A 17500-nucleotide genomic window follows, 5' to 3' on the forward strand; every position below is an offset into this window, starting at 1 on the left:
AATCGTTGCCTATTTGAACCAGTTCGTCGTTCACACCGTTCGATTTCTAAACCGATTTTCAACGGTTTGCGAGGAGGTAAGGTTTGCTATAGACTTATATACTTGTTATGATAGTGACAGCGAATGCAAGTGTTAATAAGTAACACAAGTTTTGATGTTCCCAAAAGAAACTGGCTACCATATCTCTACGGATACAGCAAATCGAAACCACACTCAGCATTTTGGAAGCAAAGGTAGGCTTGCGGTTCACTACCTGTATGGTACCAATGTTCTTCAATGCCTTAGAGGGCTATAATATCAGAAGGCTATAATATGAGATGGGCCATTTGTAGGTAATCCTCTACTGATTTTAAGTGCAGTAATGTAAGGGTTTGCAATTCATTTTCTATGTATGTGTGTGTGTGTGTGTGTGTGTGTGTGTGTGTGTGTGTGTGTGTGTGTGTGTGTGTTCTAGCTGTCCTCGATCCCTGGACTGGAAGATGTGAGAGTGGAGGGAGTGGCTGAGAGACCAGCGGCTGAAGCCAACGGACCAGTAGCACCCTCCAGTCACACAGATATTCCTGTCGCACCAGCACCAGCACCAGCACCTGAGGTAGAGTGTAGCGTATGCACTAGCATGCTCCCAGTTGTGCCTTTTTCTTATTCACTGACTCACCAACTACCTAACACTCTTATATACTCATGCTCTCATCCATTTGCTTTCTTGCTCACTCATGCAGTCAGTCAGTCAGTCACTCACTCATTCAGTCACTCTCACTCACTCATTCAGTCACTCTCACTCACTGACTCATTCACTTTCATGCATTCACTCTTACCCAGACTCACTCACTCACTCTCACTGACTAATTCAGTCTTTCATGCATTCACTCTTACCCAGACTTACTCACTAACTCACCTGTATGAAGCTGGTTCATGTATAAAGGTTCCATTCACACAATTAAATGAATACTGTTTAATGTATCCCCTCTAATATAATTGGAAATATATATGTTGCTGTTTGTTCATATTATTATTTGGGTTCTGTGGTAGTTTTATTATGTTGTGTTTTTTTTTTTTTACATTTGGTCTGAACGTTATCATTCTTCGAATGAGCGCACACACACACACACACACACACGATATGAAACTCCATACTATCTCTTTTAAGTAAGTTGTGCGGGTGAATACAGCCAGATTACCAGAGATGTTGTGTTCCTAATTATGCTTTCCATTAACGACTCAGAGTGACTATTTTGTCTGTCTAATGTATCTTCTCTAATTCGATGCAGCCCCCTCACCAACCACCAGAACCAGCCAGCGAACCGAAGGTGGAAAGTGTGGGGTCGAACGTCATGACCGTGGCCAAGGACCCACGCTATGCCCGATACCTGAAAATGGTGCAAGTGGTACGTCTGCTGACGTGGTAGAGGAAGCAACAAGCATCAGGCGCTGCACATCCTGTTGTTGTGGTGAATTGGGTAGCATGTGCTAGTCAGATTGGTTTTGTTTTCAATGCCTTCTGTCTTCACAGGGAGTCCCTGCCATGGCGATAAAGAATAAGATGGTTATAGAGGGACTGGATCCCAATTTGCTTGAGTGAGTCATTAAGTTTTTAACACCTCTGTCTCTCTCACACACAAACCACACACACACACACACACACACACACACACACACACACACACACACACACACACACACGCGCGCGCGCGCACTCCGTCTCTTTCCCTTTCTCTTCCTTTCCGACTGTGTGTCTCCCTCTGTTTCCCTCTTCTCTCTCATTTTCTCTTCCCCTTTTTCTCTCTCTCTGTTTCCCTCAATACGAGCTATTTTTGGATGTACAGAGCATGAGCGGATAAGTCTTCCTAATTTTGGAATAACAACATATTTTTGTTTGGAACTCTCTCTCTCTCTGTCTCTCTCTCTCTCTCTCTGTCATTTTTATTCAATTACCTTTTGACCTTTCTTTCTCCTCAGCACTCCCAATGCCCCTGTACCAGATGACGACAAAAAACCTGTGGAAGAGCGAGATAATGACAGCTCAGGCAGCGAATCATCTTTCAGTGACTGACCTCTTCAGCATATCACCATCAAGGTGTCTCAGTGAGACTCCCCTCCCTCAGCCTTCTATTGAGGCTAACTCCCCTTTAGTATATTAACTAAACTAAGGGACATAACTTGATTGTGTGTAAACGAGTCTGGGAAATACAGTGGTATCCTGTACAACTCCATCCTTCCCTATGAAATGCCAGCCCCACTTTGTATTACGTTACCTTGTTTAATGTGCACATAATACTTGACAACTTGAGAAGTACGTCGGTCCTCTCATATCAGTGTTTTAAAACGGTGGATCGGCCAAGGTCAGTAATATATATATTTACATACATGATTATGCTATTATGTATTACTTGCACGGCAACAAGGGCTTAGGTAGAAAGTGGGGCTGGATTGTAATACACATGCATTGTTATGTATGGCTTTGGAAAAACACATAATCTGCTTCAAAAAAGACATTAGTCTTGAAGGACTCTCCCTTTTGAAGATGACTAACAAGTAGTCTGCACATCTGTAGAATCCCATTTGAAACCTGCTGCTTTCATGTTCTTGTCTACCTTGCTGAGTTTGTCTTAAATGTGTGTCTGCTTCTGAAGGAGCTCCTTTGCCAGAATAAGCAGCAGACTCCGTGAGGGCGATTTGATTTGATGATGTTTCCCTCATTCCAGTGCTCATTCAGCCACCAGCACAGTCTTTGGTATCTCTCTCAACCCCTCCTAGACTGAGGACATTATGAGGGCTATATTTTTGCAGTGTCATTCGTTGCCTGTAATGGAGACTGCCTGGGAGTGTTGCCTCAGACATAGTGCACGTGTGTGTGTGTGTGTGTGTGTTTGTGTTTGTGAGAGACAGAGAATGAATTAATGTGTCTGCATGTGAATGTGTGAGAGAGAATTTATGTGTGTGTGTGTGTGTGTGTATGTCTGTGTGAGAGAGTAATTCCTGTACAGACAGCTACAGCCTGTGGCAGGGAGAGCCAGTAGATGGCGTCCTTAATGTTGTTATGAGAAACAGCATTCCTCTGTCATTAACATTGCCTAGTGTTCGTTTCTTCATGGACCCTTTTGTCACTTTTGACATATTGTCATGTCTGTGGGTGTCATTGAGGACCAGGGACTAACGGTTCATTCAGATTTGCACTTTGGAAGATTGAATCATCTCGTGAGATATACACACTCGGAGTGTATCAAATGGTGGATGCACAATCCATACATTTGCCTGTAAAAGGTGTCTATTATGTGTGTTTTTTCCTGTCTGACTAACTGATTTGTCAATGATTAAACTATACAGACATGAAATCTGGCATCCTTTGTGACATTTAAAACATTTATGTTTATATCACTACTTTTTGGCACTTAAATCCCTGGAATAAGGTACATTTTGTAAATGCCAAAATGAAGGTTTAAAAAAATAAAAAATAAAATGAATACTTTAATTAAAGTGGGAGGTGGTCATGTGACATACTCTAGTGTAACATGAACAAAAGTCCTGAATTTATTTTTATTTTTTAAAACCTGCCCACTTGAATTGTTCTTAATGTACTTGAATTGTTCTTAATTAGTTACTTGTGTCAGCACAACATGCGAGGGAAGGTTAAAGTTCTCTGAACAAGAGAATGCCTGGTAAGGTTCCCTTAACACAAATAAGTTCTGATACCAAAAATAGTGAGTTTACTTTAAGAAAAGAAAAAAAGAAATATTGTATGCCAGTCCCCACGTGATAGTGTTGACTAACAGGGACCACAAAGTGAGATTTGGTAGATGCAGTTAGTGTTATGCAAAGTGTGTTTTCTGAGACAGTAACCAACTCTTGTCCTCAGGCAGGATGCACCACAGTCCCCGTTTTAAACTCGAAGTGTCAAACTAAAATGTTTTGTCTGTTGTGACTGTCTAGACTGGACTTTCTGTGAGTTGAAGGAAGAGTCTGTGATCCTGGCGAAAGGTTGTTGATCTTTGAGCTCAACAGCCAATCGAAGTACACCCCTAATTTCTATGCTGCTAAAGCAACATAATAATTGGCTGGCATTGTTTATGGCTCAGTCCGAGCCACTATTTGTGTTTCTCATTTACAGAGCTAGAACTGTGTACAGACTCCAGAGTTTTTTTCATTGCACACACACAATGGACAGCTGGAGGACCATGAGAAGCAAGACACTGAATTTGACTAAAAGAGTTTTGGATCAGAATCACAGACTACATCTTTAACCCCATCCTGGACTACAGAGTGCATGACATTCTTCAAAATATTGTTTTCTCAAGGAACAGTAAGCTCTACTGAAGACTACAGTGCAGTGTACCGTTTACTCGAGAGACTCTCTAACATTACCTTTAATTTGTTATTGTTATTTATTTATTTGTTGTCCTGCCTCCCATGTCTCTGGTAGAACTAACAATCGGAGCTTCTTTCTTTCTTTTTTCCTTCTTTCGTTTTCCCCTTCAGAATATTGACCAATTCTAGTTGTTTACACCACACGGATACATTTGCAGTTAGCAACCATGTCTATAATCCCAATACAAACATGGGAGTGTGGAGGTGGCAGAGCATCAGTGGGGTTTTGCCTCTTCCGTATTCGTAGTTCACATGGAGTTCACCTGTCCAAGATGTTTACAGGACTGAGACCTTACCATCGTTACATTTCCTCTTCCTGTATTGGGTTGAGCAGTAACTCCAGACTTGTGCAATTGACACACAGGGTGTGGTATTATCATGTGCTTTTATTTCCCAATGGCCCTCTCCACTTTGCATTATATCATGTGGTCAGCCTTTAGTGGTAAGTTGAATGTTCATGTGACAAGTTGAGGTTACACAGACAGTTTTCAGTAGTTTGAATACAAATACAGTACATTCAAACGATACAAATAGAAAGTAATGTATATATAAATATAATGTATGTATAAAATAATGATCCCTTCTCTTGTATCTGATATATAGGTGCATATGTGCAGTATTATAGTATTCATTAAAGTAATACACTGATAAGATGGGATAATCACATCCTGACAGCCCACACCATCTCAGTTGCAGTCAAAACAGCACTGGAAAAATAATATGGAACAGTATTCATGATTTTGTAAACAAATCTTAAGTCATTAAAAAAAGACTTCAACTGATTTATATAAAATAAAAAAATACAGTTTTTAAAATACCTACAAATTAGCAGATACACTTAACAAACATCAGAATAAAAATACGATCTTCTGAGGATACTTGTCTTAGCCATGCTCCACTAATTCAGCTTTCACAGTCAGGGTGAAGAGCTGTGGAAATCACAACGAGTAAAACAAATAAACATGAGTGATGTTTACACAACAACAACAACACATCCTATATTATCTCAGTATTAGTTATTGTAATTGTACTGCAAGTCTGAGGATGATTAGAGTGGAGAAGGTGGAGGCTTGTTTTCCGGGTCCCTTTTCTGATGCCTAACTTGTATTGACTTGATATCTAACTGTCTGTATTTCCCTAAACTCTCCATATACCTTCATGAATAGCATGCTATAGTGGAGATAGAATGTTAGATACAGCCTTGCTTCATCTCCCACCCGTTACAATTTTCTTCTTTCCTTCATTCCTTCTTTCCTTCAGTCAGTTCTTCCTCTCTTTTATCTACCTCCCCTGTTCTTTCACTCTGAAATTTGTTGTGACATTACTATCAACTATTAACTCTGCCGACCAAGAACTGACCTTGAACTCCCCGATGTACGTGAGGAAGAAGAAGACAAAGCTGAAGGCAACCGTCCACTCACACACCGCACTGGTGAGTCGGTATCCATAATCCTGTTGGAATCCATAATCCACAATTAGTTAACATACTTCCCCTTTATTTCAGACAGCTGTTTTTTTTTTTTCTCCACTCCAAAAAATACTGAAATTACACGTTTACATTGTAAGCCTTTTCATTATAGCTACAGCTGTTAGACCTACAGCTACTCTCCTTTGCAAATTGTTACATCATACCTTTTCATCCCCAGTCCAGTGGAGCTTGGTGGACCCCACAAGAAGAGCGCAGACAATCGCTTCAGGGCATATTTCAGGAAAACATCACACAACTACTGAATAAGGATGTCCACCTTAAAGACACAACTAAGCAACAATTCCACCTTAATTGGCACATAAATGCATTCAGTTTACAGCTATGTCCGTGTGTAATAAGCATAATAATTAACCTGCTTGGAATTTCGATGAAGACTGCAAAAACAGGGTATATTTATTCACCAAAAGAAGCCTCTCTCTCTCTCTCTCTCTCTCTCTCTCTCTCTCTTTCTCCCTATCTATCTATCCATATATTTTCAAATACTGATAGGTCAATTAATAATACATACATGTAGGTAGAGAGATAGATAGATATGTAAAATGTGTACCTATGTTGTTAATAAAAAAAAGGACTTTATAACAGACTCAGCATTTTGTAACGACAATATCAGAATCCAGGTGAGATGATCTGCTCTGAAAAGGATACTGGGCAGGAGAGCCAGGGAGGCGATGGAGGCGATGCCTGCCCGAGTCCAGCACATGGCCCTGGACGACCCAAAGGGATATGCCTTGCACGAGATGTACGTCTGGATAACGATGTAAACCACTCCCGTCACAAAGAATAGCAAAGCCCCCAGGTCATGGACAACTCTCATAACTGTCTCCTATGACAGGAAAAGAAAAGAGACCATGTTATCTACTGTAGATGGGAAAAAAATGATATTTTTTCATTCAAAAATGTTTAGGAGGATTGCTATGATGAGAAGAGTTAACAGCGTACCTGAAAAGTGGCTACAACACACATTCCTAAACAGGAGAGGAGTCCAAATCCAAAAGCAATCTTATTAACCACTGGACCCACCCCGCCCGTCCTTTGATTCAACTGTTCGATGAATTTATAGCGGCCATACATGGTAGCTACACCTGTAACACACAACATCCTATTTCAGCAGAGGGATAGCACGTAAAGTGTGTCAGAATAAATATCAGTTGTTTTTTGGACCTCTTTGTTAAGTCATATAAATCTGGAAATAAAACAAACGGTAAAGATGAACTTGTGAAACATATGCTTTAAGCTTTAACGTAAGATGGGAAATTCAGTTTCAGTTCTCTGCCCGTTTACTGCTCTTTCTATACGGCTCAAACCAACAAGCTCGTGATAGTTTCCCTGCACGTCCTCTGTGGGGATTATTGGAAAAAAAAACTTCTTCCTGAGAAAGGGAAGTGAAAATGTGATAGACTGACTGAGAAACTCCGCCAAACAGCCACTGCATCTCAGTGCAGTAACAACACGCACAATACTGGGAGTTCCTGTGACGCGACTGGTACAGCATGCCCATACATATTGAGAGAATGTATACCTGTAATGCAGTGGAAGGTGCTGTGGATAGAAGCACCTGTTACATCAATACATGCCAATGTAATGTGTTGAAAATAACCGCATGCCTTTTATATGATTGTTCCTACCTGCCATGGCGGTGACTGAGGTCATGAGTCCAAATATACAACTCTCTGGAGGTGTCGCAGCAGTGTCACTAAAAAGAAAGTAGATCAAATATTTTCATCTAAACAATAAACAGTTAAAATATTGAAAAGCAACATAAATAGTTGATTGACTTATGTGTTTGGTAAACACAGGAAATGTAACTATGGAGTGTATGTAGCTCACAGTGTGATTTGAAAGTATATTTTTCTTCACAGTAATATATCACTTCAATGATTTGATTGTTATCAGGTTTGGAAGTGACATCCATCCAGTCTTTATCCTTCAAGATTGAGTATGCCATTCTTGGTTTGCATCTCTTGTCACGTTGCATTATTGCTTTTGTTTACATTTTGAGAAAAACTAATTGGGGGGCACTCGTGCAAAGAAACTAAATTAATATTTAGAATCACAGTCTTTTTTATTTTTGTCTTCATGGCTTTTTGACACCAGAAAACTACACTGTATCTTTAAAGGTCCCTGCAGAGCGTGAGACTAGGGACACTGCCAATAGGCAGCTAGGACACAGGGCTGATTTAATTAATCTCTAAAAACCATTAAAACAACAGTAACCATATCAAAATCCAATGACTCGCCTTTATCATAACAACATTACACTTCACTATCAAAACATATTCAAATAACTGAAACATTTTCATCTGGGCGACTTACCTTATATAGGGCCATATGACAACTACGTCTCCCCGTAAGACAGCAATAATGTAGTTAACAGTGCAAGTACAACAGGAGCAAATTACCAAAACAAATGGCAAAAAACAAGTTCCTTCCATACAATCAAACATTGTCATAGATGGAAGTAGTCTTGCATTGTTTCCAGTTAACTATAGGCTAAGGGTTAGGAACAGTGTCTCAAGGCAAGGGAGCCAAAAGGGTGTGTCTAGAAATAAAAAGATCTATCATACAGTAAATTCAAAGGGAATGTTTAACAATCTCGACAGCCGGACACTGAATGACCTAACAGCATCATGAGTCATCATGTGAAGGGATAAACCTGCTCTCGTTTCCTTTTTTCCGCTCACCTGTTCTGAACTGTTAACGGCGTCGCTAACCATCAACAGACACTTTCGGTTGCTTCTTCAACTCTTACTTCCTTCATTTTTCTTTTCTTCTTTATATCATTTCATCTTTCTACACATTTCCAAAAACACTATAATATAAAAAGTTTCTTGATAGTCTTTTAAATTTCCCTTTACACTTAATTTTTTTTTTAGAAGATGACAATACCAGAAACAACCCTAAGTCTACTATACTTAACAGACTAGGTTTAGCCTGGCAAGGGAAACAAGTAATCATTTGCAAAATTCACAGTATTTTTTTTCTCTTTGGGGTACTGTCTTAGAGAGTATTCTGCCTGTGTTCAATCCCGCCAAATCTGGACTGGCAATTAGGAGGGAGCATCCATGAATGGATGGAAGGAATAAGGCAAACTGTGTGCTTGTTCAAGACTCAATTCAACTATCTGGAGACAGTTTTGCTTCTGCTTCAGCGCCCATTTACAAAACCTGCTTACAGGTGCGAAAAAATAATGTGTATTGCAATGAGGGAAAAAGTGTTTTCCTTCATAGTATGTTGCCGCTTGCTAAAATGGAATGAAGATTGTCCTGTCTCTGAAACTCAAGTTTCAAGTCTTTTATTGTCAGATGCACAGAACGACACGGAGTCGGACTGGGCACTGAAATTCTTAAGCCAAGACACCGCACAACAACCTGCCATAACATAACATAACATATAAGCACTCTAAGTACTGTTGACCGTTTAGGCAACAACCTTGCGGTTAACACATGTACAACTAAAAAGCTGCTGAGACAGCCTGGCTTCCTTGGCATCTTTAGACAACAGTGACTTCAATAATGTATAAGCGCATCCTCTGTCAGCCAAGTTTAGTTACCAATGGTCGTACTGTCTGAGTATTTAATGGCGGAAAGTAACCAAAAATCAAACCTTGGCTACAAGGTGCCTGCAAGACGCATGTGTCCTTTTGACAGGTCATTTTGGGGGTTAAAGCAGTAACATCTTGTTTCACTCACTACATTTCTAAAAAAACAGGTTAACATCAAATACAGACTTCTACGATGGAGGTCTACCGCTAGGTGAACTGTGCTGTCCTTACACGACCCATCACAGCTGGACCAGCTCACAGCTCGAGATGAAAACGAAACTGATTTGAACTCGTGGGTAACTTACGGTTGATCGTAAAATCAAAGCAAATTGGCTATATTCTTGCTTTCAGTGATTTTACAGTAGTCTTTTTAATATCTTTCTCATAGCCTACCTGCCGCGCATCACAACATTAGGCTACCGGGTTTTGACACAAAACGGTAACAGTCTTAAACACAACACTTTACTATACCAATGGTGCAGATAACTCATTGAGATAAACTTACCTGATATAGGGGAAGATGACATCGATGTCCGCTCGTAAGACAGCAATAACGTAATTAATTATAAAAGTGCCCGAGGCGGAAATTACCAAAAAAGCTGGTAAGAAGCGTTCGCCTGCCATAGCAAAGACATTATCGATACAGTTGTTCCAGCATGGTTTTGAATTCACTAAAGTTCTACAACAAGATTTTAAAGGTCACTTCACAGAGAGCTTGATAACTTGAAGTCGACCTAAACGGCAGATATCCCCGTCTGCCTTAAAGTGGGCTACTTGTGGAAATGTCCACAGTAAAATAAGAGTTCGTGGTGTTTATGAACTTACAGTAAGCTACGTTCGCTATGTGTATCACGTGTTGCGTGGGACTGTACCAGAGCTTGTCTCTCTTCCTTATTACTACTTAACAGACACCTCCCATCATCGGGTGCAGACATTCGTTTTCTTTCTTTCTTTCTTTTTTTATTTACTTGATTTCCAGTCTCACCAGTATCTAACATTAACCACGTTTGTCATACTAAGTATCGTCTTCTCGTAATTTTTTGGGGATCATAATCCAAAAAGGATAGGATATACAAAGGGGAGTGATTTTTTCCAAGGGGCTGCTGGCACCCCCTTCATATCGAGGCCTAGTTGTAGTCTTAAATTAGTCAGCATTGTATCAGACATTGTGGCTGTCATATACTTGGTTGTCGGGTCAAGCTCAGGTCCAGCTATAGTTGCCCTGTAATAAATACTCTCCGATCTCTAATAGACAGTTGCAGGTGCTTTACTTTTTTTTAACACTCCCGGTCTTCATACAAAAATATATGCAATTATCTTTTTTTCCATAAATAGGAAAGCCTATCACAGTCGGCCTGAACTAGGCAACTCGGATAAGACTTTATAAATAGAATCATACTTTTTTAACAGAATAATTGCTTTTATTATTATTATCATCATCATCAATATTATGTGTATTGTATACATATAATATTGATAATAATATATTATAATATTTTTGAATTTGATTTCTTTTCATTTAAATTCATAGTTTATATTGTTTCTTGTATTACTTCATGTCATTATGTAGTACTCCATCCAGGCTCACAGTGGGCGACATAGAACGATTTTACTTCGCGTTACTACGCATCTCAACCACAGAGGAAGTGCAATAATGTGTGTGGATCTAGCGACAATAAGAAAAATAGGCGGAAATATGGCGGCGAGAAAGTGTCAAAATAATAGGCCACTTCAAAATTCAATTAAAACTAGAAAATGCATTTCCTGAAGGAAATACCAGTGCATGAAAAGCAAAAGTTGAGGAAAGGAAGAAGAAAAGGAAGAAGTGTGAAAGAAGAAAGGAAAGAAGAGTAAAAGAAGGAAAGAAGAGTGGAAGAAGGAAAGAAGAGTGAAGAAAGGAAAGAAGAGTGGAAGAAGGAAAGAAGAAAGGAGAGAAGAAAATTGAGTGAAGCAGAGAGATGGAGTTTGAGAGAAAGTAGACAGAGGGATAGAGAGAAAGATGGAGAGAAAAAAAAGGAGAGTATGAAAGGTGTCTCTTAATATTCCTAGTTATACAGTTGAATAGAGAGGGACAGAGAGAAGAGGAGCCTTGGAATCTTGGCGCAGGTGTCAGTGAAGCACAGGTACAAGCCAGTTTAAAGACCCTATTACTGTATGATGTCATAATGGCCCAAAGTAAGTCAATGGGAACATTTGTATTAGTTTTTCTTTAACATCTTAAAAAGTATAAAGTTCAGAAAAATGAAAAATACATAGCATAAGTGTCCTTTACAAGACCTAAGCGACAACGTTCAAACGAAGTTTTCTAAGTTAAGCGGTTCGAGCTGAATTAATCGCAGGAGTCGGTAAGAAGAACTAGAAAATGCATTTCCTGAAGGAAATACCAGTGCATGAAATGCAAAAGTTAAGAAAGGAAGGAGAAAAGAAAGAAGAGTGAAAGAAGGAAGAAGAAAGGAAAGAAGAGTGGAAGAAGGAAAGAAGAAAAGAAAGAAGAGTGAAAGAAGGAAAGAAGAAAGGAAAGAAGAGAAGAGGAAAGAAGAGTGGAAGAAGGAAAGAAGAAAGAAAGAAAAGAAAGAAGAAAGGAAAGAAGAAGTGAAGAAAGGAAAGAAGAGTGGAAGAAGGAAAGAAGAAAAGAAAGAAGAGTGGAAGAAGGAAAGAAGAAAAAAAGAAGTGAAAGAAGGAAAGAAGAAAGGAAAGAAGAGTGAAGAAAGGAAAGAAGAGTGGAAGAAGGAAAGAAGAGTGGAAGAAGGAAAGAAGAAAGGAAAGAAGAGTGAAGAAAGGAAAGAAGAGTGGAAGAAGGAAAGAAGAAAGGAAAGAAGAGTGGAAGAAGGGAAGAAGAGTGGAAGAAGGAAAGAATAAAGGAAAGAAGAGAGTGAAGAGGGAAAATATTGAAAGAAGGAGAGAAAATGGAGTGAAGCAGAGAGATGGAGTGTGAGAGAAAGTAGAGTGAGAGGATAGAGAAAATAGAGAGAAAAAAAAGTAGAGTATGGAAGGTTGTCTCTTAATATTCCTAGTTATACAGTTTGAATGGAGAAGGGACAGAAAGAAGAGGAGCCTTGGAACCTTGGCGCAGGTGTCAGTGAAGCACAGGTGCAAGCCAGTTTAATGACCCTATTATGATGTCATAATGGCCCAATGTAAGTCAATGGGGAAATTTGCATTTCATACATAGCATAAGTGTCCTTCAAACCTACGGGACAAAGTTTGAACGAAGTTTCTACGGTTAAGCGGTTCGAGCTGAATTAAACGCAGAAAGTCGGTAAGAAGAAGAAGAAGAAGAAGAAGAAGAAGAAGAAGAAGTATAAGAAGCCTAGGAATAACAATACAGGGCATTTCATGCACTGTAATAATAATAAGAAGAAGAAGTATAAGAAGCCTAGGAGTAAACAATACAGGGCATTTCATGCACTTGTAAAAATGCGGTTTGACAAATGGTTTTGCATGACATGCCTCTGTGCTCCTAACAAGCCCAGATAAACACAGTTCATATTGCAACTGTATTGTGTATTCAAAAGGCCATTTTGTTGTGGTTACTTATTCCTTCCTTTGGAGCACATTTAGTTTGTTAACTGATTATATTCGTCTTGCATTGATAACTAATTAATACGTTTGGACTTTTATTTTGAAAAACGTACGACTGACGGTCATATTGAAATGTCCGTCACGAAGCTTGTTTACAATTTGACTAGCTGGCAGGCATCTTCTGAATGAGCATCATGTGAACAAGCATGATCATTTTGTGTGGAATTGTCCGGTATAACGTGGTGCACCATTGTCGCTTGTGCTAATTGCGAAAATATCGCTGTAGACTTATGTTGAGGACAACTTTATTTAACAGTTAATAGCACCACCTGCCTTGCCCTACGTATTAGACCACCATCTCTCCTTGCCAAACAATAATGCGATCCCTAAGTTTTGTTCAGCGGGTTAGTTTGGACTTCACGGGATCTCTGTTCCCTCATGCAATATGTCTGGGAGACGCCGACAACGACTCGGTAAATGACACCGCTGCTATCTTTCATTAGTGGTAGTGGTCGTATTTAGTGGTAGAATGGGAAAAAAAACTAACAAATAGACTTAACGATATGTGTATGATCATATGTTTAGTTCAGTGTTAACAGACTTGATCACAAACATCCTGCTTGCTTGGGCGTAGGATACTTTTCACCTCCTCGTTTGTCATTGACAAATGTATTGGGAATGATTGTAGCCTACTATTGAACCCATGATACGATCGTACTTTGGCTCTACAGTTTTGAAGGACGCTTTTCCACTCTGTATGATTCAGCATCGCACACTTCAGTGATAATGCAGCGTTCTATTTCAGGAGCAACGAATGCCTGTCACCTTGGTGCCTACTCATCTTTGCCAAGGCTAGACCATAGTTCTCCAATACGGTCGACTCAAATACTTACCTCTCTTGTACATTTTCACTCCCGTAGCTGAATGAACTAGTGGTGGGTGACACGAGTGGGAAGCTATTTGTCTACAAAAACGATGACTCCAAACCCTGGGTAACGCGGACCTGCGTGGGCATGGTCAGTTGAAGTATTAGGCTATACTAAACAACAGCCGGTACAGATTTGTAGTGTTCTTTTCTCACACAAGGCTGTGTGATGGAATAAGAGTCAGCCTTGATGAACAATTTGCTTCTTCCTCCACAGTTAACGTGTGTGGGAGTGGGAGACATCTGCAACAAAGGCAAAGTGAGTAGGAGAGGACATTGCCCTGGCAGAGGGAAAATGTATTGGAGGCAGAAATAAATCTCGCCTGTTTTGAGTGGTATGAGGTATAGGCCTGTATATAAGTGTTGTGTGTCTTTGACTGACCTTACTGCAAGGTGGTGAAGAATACAATTTCATGCAGCACAATCTCTCTGTATAATTATTATTTGAAATCTGAACTCCTCTGCTCTATCTCCCCCCCCATTAGAACTTTGTAGTGGCAGTGGGGGCAGAGGGCTGGTTCCATGCCTTCGACCTGACGGCGGTGGGGGGGAAGGGGGGAGACTCCTCCAGCCAGCACGAGGGTCTCTTCTGGGATGAGCAGAAGCCCTGTTTCACCCAGCATATCCCTGCCAACACTAAAGTCATCCTCATCAGCGACATCGGTGTGTGTGTGTGTGTGTGTGTGTGTGTGTGTCTGTGTCAAGTTTCACTTGGTAACACTTATTTTTGAATGCAATAGACTTAATTACAGTGTGTGCATGTGTGCACATATGCTTGTGTGTTAGTGTGGGCGGGGATTCAAACAGTATGAACAGTATATGTGCGTGTCTGTGTGTGTGTCGTGTGTACATTTTCATTGTAAAAAGTTTTACTTTTACAACACCACTGTTCCGTAACTCAACGACTGTGTGTTTGTATTAAAGTGTGTGTGTGTGTGTGTGTGTGTCTATTAGATGGAGATGGTCGGTGTGAGCTGGTGGTGGGCTACACTGACCGTGTGGTTCGGGCGTTTCGCTGGGAGGAGCCCTCGGACTCCTCTGACCTGAGCTGTGGCCAGCTGGTGCTGCTCAAGAAGTGGCTGCTGGAGGGACAGGTAGCCACACGCCTGATCAAGCCCAATTTAGTGCACGGTGATCGGCTACATAGCAGCACGCCTGATCAAGCCCAATCTAGTGCACGTGATCGGCTACATAGCAGCACGCCTGATCAAGCCCAATCTAGTGCTCGGTGATCTGCCCCTGAACAAGCCCAATCTAGTGCTCAGTGATCTGCTATACACCCTCAGTATTTTATTACCTCCACCACTGTCCTGTCCAAACTAGAGTACAGCAATCATGCTGAATGAAACTTCAAGACCTGAGTAATCAGTAGAAGCAAAACAATATAAACAGATATACAAACACAAATATTTACACACGTCCATGTTCTCTTTTTTTTGTAATTAATATTTCATCGCCTTTAAAAAAGGTATTGACATACTGCACATTGCACTGGTTACATATGTGACATAAACATATAAAATAGACTAATATACACATGTCAGCAGCACTGGGAAGACATTAAACTGATTTGAGATTAAATTAAACTATTATTGTTAATGGAGACAAATTCATTATTTTTCAATAGTACCTAAGTCATCTAATGTTAATACATGCTTAAGTCTCCCAATCAACATGCGCACGCCCACACGCACGCGTATACACACACAAACACATCCCACATGCACGCAGGCAGCTGTGTGGTTCAGTCAGAGGTGATGCAGATATACAGAGGGAGAGAAAGAGAGAAAGGGGGAGAGGATGAGGATGAAACACAGATAAAGGGTGTGTGTGTGTGAGAGAGAGAGAGGAGAGAGGATGAAACACAGGGAAAGGGTGTGTGTGTGTGAGACAGGGGACAGAGACAGACAGAAGAAGGAGACATAAAGAACACACTTCTCTTTCATTCTTGGACCTGAAGATGCTGTGAACTGCCATGGGAAACTTTCTCCTTTGTGCAAAAAAAACAACTGATGTGCAAACTCTGTATGTTTGTGTGTGTGTCTGTATTGACTTGGTTGTCTATTGCCTGGTTGACAGGTAGACAGTCTGTCGGTGAACCCGGGTCCAGAGGGTCTACCTGAGCTGGTGGTTTCCCAGCCAGGCTGTGGATACGCCATCCTGCTGTGCTCATGGACCCAGGAGGGGGCGCCAGAGGCTGGGGACGAGGAGAGCACAGCCACCCCTGCAGGGTGAGTAGAGGAACACACACACACACACACACACACACACACACACACACACAGACACACTCACACACATACACACATGCACAACACACACAGACACACACACACACACACAACACAATACAAAACACATACACATTCACACACATATGTGTGTGTTTCTGTGTCTCTGTGTGTTCCCTGGCAGAGAGAGCCCGACAGGGATGTGATTCTCTCACTTGACCACCGCGCATCCACAACAAGAATGTCTTCCACACACCTGATAGGGAGCATTCGCAGAGGTTGAGAACATGTGCGTGCGTGCTTGCCAACACACACACACACACACACACACACACACACACACACACACACACACACACACACATACACACGCACATGCACACATCAATCATTCCATAGCCTTAAACTGATGGAAGCAGGATATGAGGCCAGCAAGGTGTGGTCCATCACAGATCATTGTGTACAAAAGCACAGTGGCTTGATAGGATATCAGTGCTAATACAAAAATCAATATTCTTCAAAAACTTACAAAATACATTAGCAATTCCATCAATACCAGCTCAACAGAGGATAAATACTATCAATGACAAGCAGGACATGTTTGCAGTGGTAAGTTATGTTTGGACAGGGCTCTACTGACAGAGGCTGGAATGTTACCTTGGCAACTGGTGCATTGAAGTGTTCCACTCCATCTCCTGTGTAAAAGCACTATCCACAGAGTGGTGATAGAACCTAATTAGCATTTCTAAAGTTGAAGAAGGGACCGGAGGACGTAGTCAGGATTCTGGAGTTTATTTCAGCGTGGAGACCCCCTCTCAGCTGGTGCTCAGAGAATGGCCTACCTGATCTGTAGAATATGTTGGCATTTATACCATTCAGTCAGGTAGAGTACAATAGGGGAGAGGGTGACCACACCCTATAGGTGAGAGGAAGGGGAGACAGTTGGGTGTAGGGGCTCACCTATGGGGCGAGGGGGGTGACAACATAGGACAAATGGTGATAGCAGGAAAGAGGCTATCTAGGGGGGAAGGGTTCACATGCCATTTGTTCAGGTCTCAGTGAGACAGACAGAGTACACATCCAAGATTACGAGTTACAGATACAAAACAAGGGCTACACTTAGTTCATGTCTCTTACAACACAGAATAGCAATATTTCCGGTTCCATCAGTCCCCCCCATTTGAGCATTTCTATGCTCACACAAGAAACACCATGCAACAGCCAATCAGAGCAGGACACATCAATATATGTTACAAATGATACAAATGATACAGAATAACAGTAGAATAGCTATTTTTGCAGTTCCATCAGTGGGAATTGGCAGCTGGGTGCACAGTGGAAATGACTTCGAAAGGTGCAGAAGAGCAGGGCAAGGAGATGACGGCTGAAGGAGCTGATAGGTGATAGACAGAGAATGAGAAGATTTGACA

The 17500-nt window shown here is 41.0% G+C and overlaps 3 protein-coding genes across 3 annotated transcripts in view; 2 read left to right on the plus strand and 1 right to left on the minus strand.

The window, feature by feature from the left end:
- Nucleotides 1–4: 4 nt before the first annotated feature.
- washc3 (WASH complex subunit 3) lies at nucleotides 5–3332 on the plus strand (the record flags this gene model as incomplete). Its single annotated transcript, XM_031583348.1, has 6 exons — nucleotides 5–76; nucleotides 168–233; nucleotides 455–592; nucleotides 1269–1385; nucleotides 1511–1575; nucleotides 1957–3332. Coding segments are annotated over 6 exons (552 nt in total), but the record flags the coding sequence as incomplete, so codon positions are not given.
- A 1400-nt stretch (nucleotides 3333–4732) lies between these two features.
- On the minus strand, nucleotides 4733–10263 carry dram1 (DNA-damage regulated autophagy modulator 1). The gene is made up of 7 exons (XM_042710079.1): nucleotides 9898–10263; nucleotides 7477–7544; nucleotides 6791–6933; nucleotides 6497–6674; nucleotides 5995–6053; nucleotides 5722–5814; nucleotides 4733–5291 (listed from the first exon to the last, which is right to left on the minus strand). Exons 1-7 carry the CDS (start codon nucleotides 10014–10016, stop codon nucleotides 5247–5249), a joined length of 705 nt encoding a protein of 234 aa, XP_042566013.1. The 5' UTR covers nucleotides 10017–10263; the 3' UTR covers nucleotides 4733–5246.
- A 2925-nt stretch (nucleotides 10264–13188) lies between these two features.
- The window catches only part of LOC116224176 (KICSTOR complex protein ITFG2-like), a 12729-nt gene continuing 8417 nt past the window's right edge, over nucleotides 13189–17500 (plus strand). Inside the window, exons 1-7 of the mRNA XM_031583246.2 lie at nucleotides 13189–13387; nucleotides 13835–13930; nucleotides 14057–14098; nucleotides 14325–14502; nucleotides 14794–14933; nucleotides 15919–16065; nucleotides 16261–16348. Coding sequence (XP_031439106.1) covers nucleotides 13292–13387; nucleotides 13835–13930; nucleotides 14057–14098; nucleotides 14325–14502; nucleotides 14794–14933; nucleotides 15919–16065; nucleotides 16261–16348 — 787 coding nt within the window. The 5' untranslated portion in view covers nucleotides 13189–13291. The remainder of the gene's footprint in view (nucleotides 13388–13834; nucleotides 13931–14056; nucleotides 14099–14324; nucleotides 14503–14793; nucleotides 14934–15918; nucleotides 16066–16260; nucleotides 16349–17500) is intronic.

This window comes from Clupea harengus, chromosome 16, assembly GCF_900700415.2.
Source record: "Clupea harengus chromosome 16, Ch_v2.0.2, whole genome shotgun sequence".
NCBI lineage: Eukaryota > Metazoa > Chordata > Actinopteri > Clupeiformes > Clupeidae > Clupea > Clupea harengus.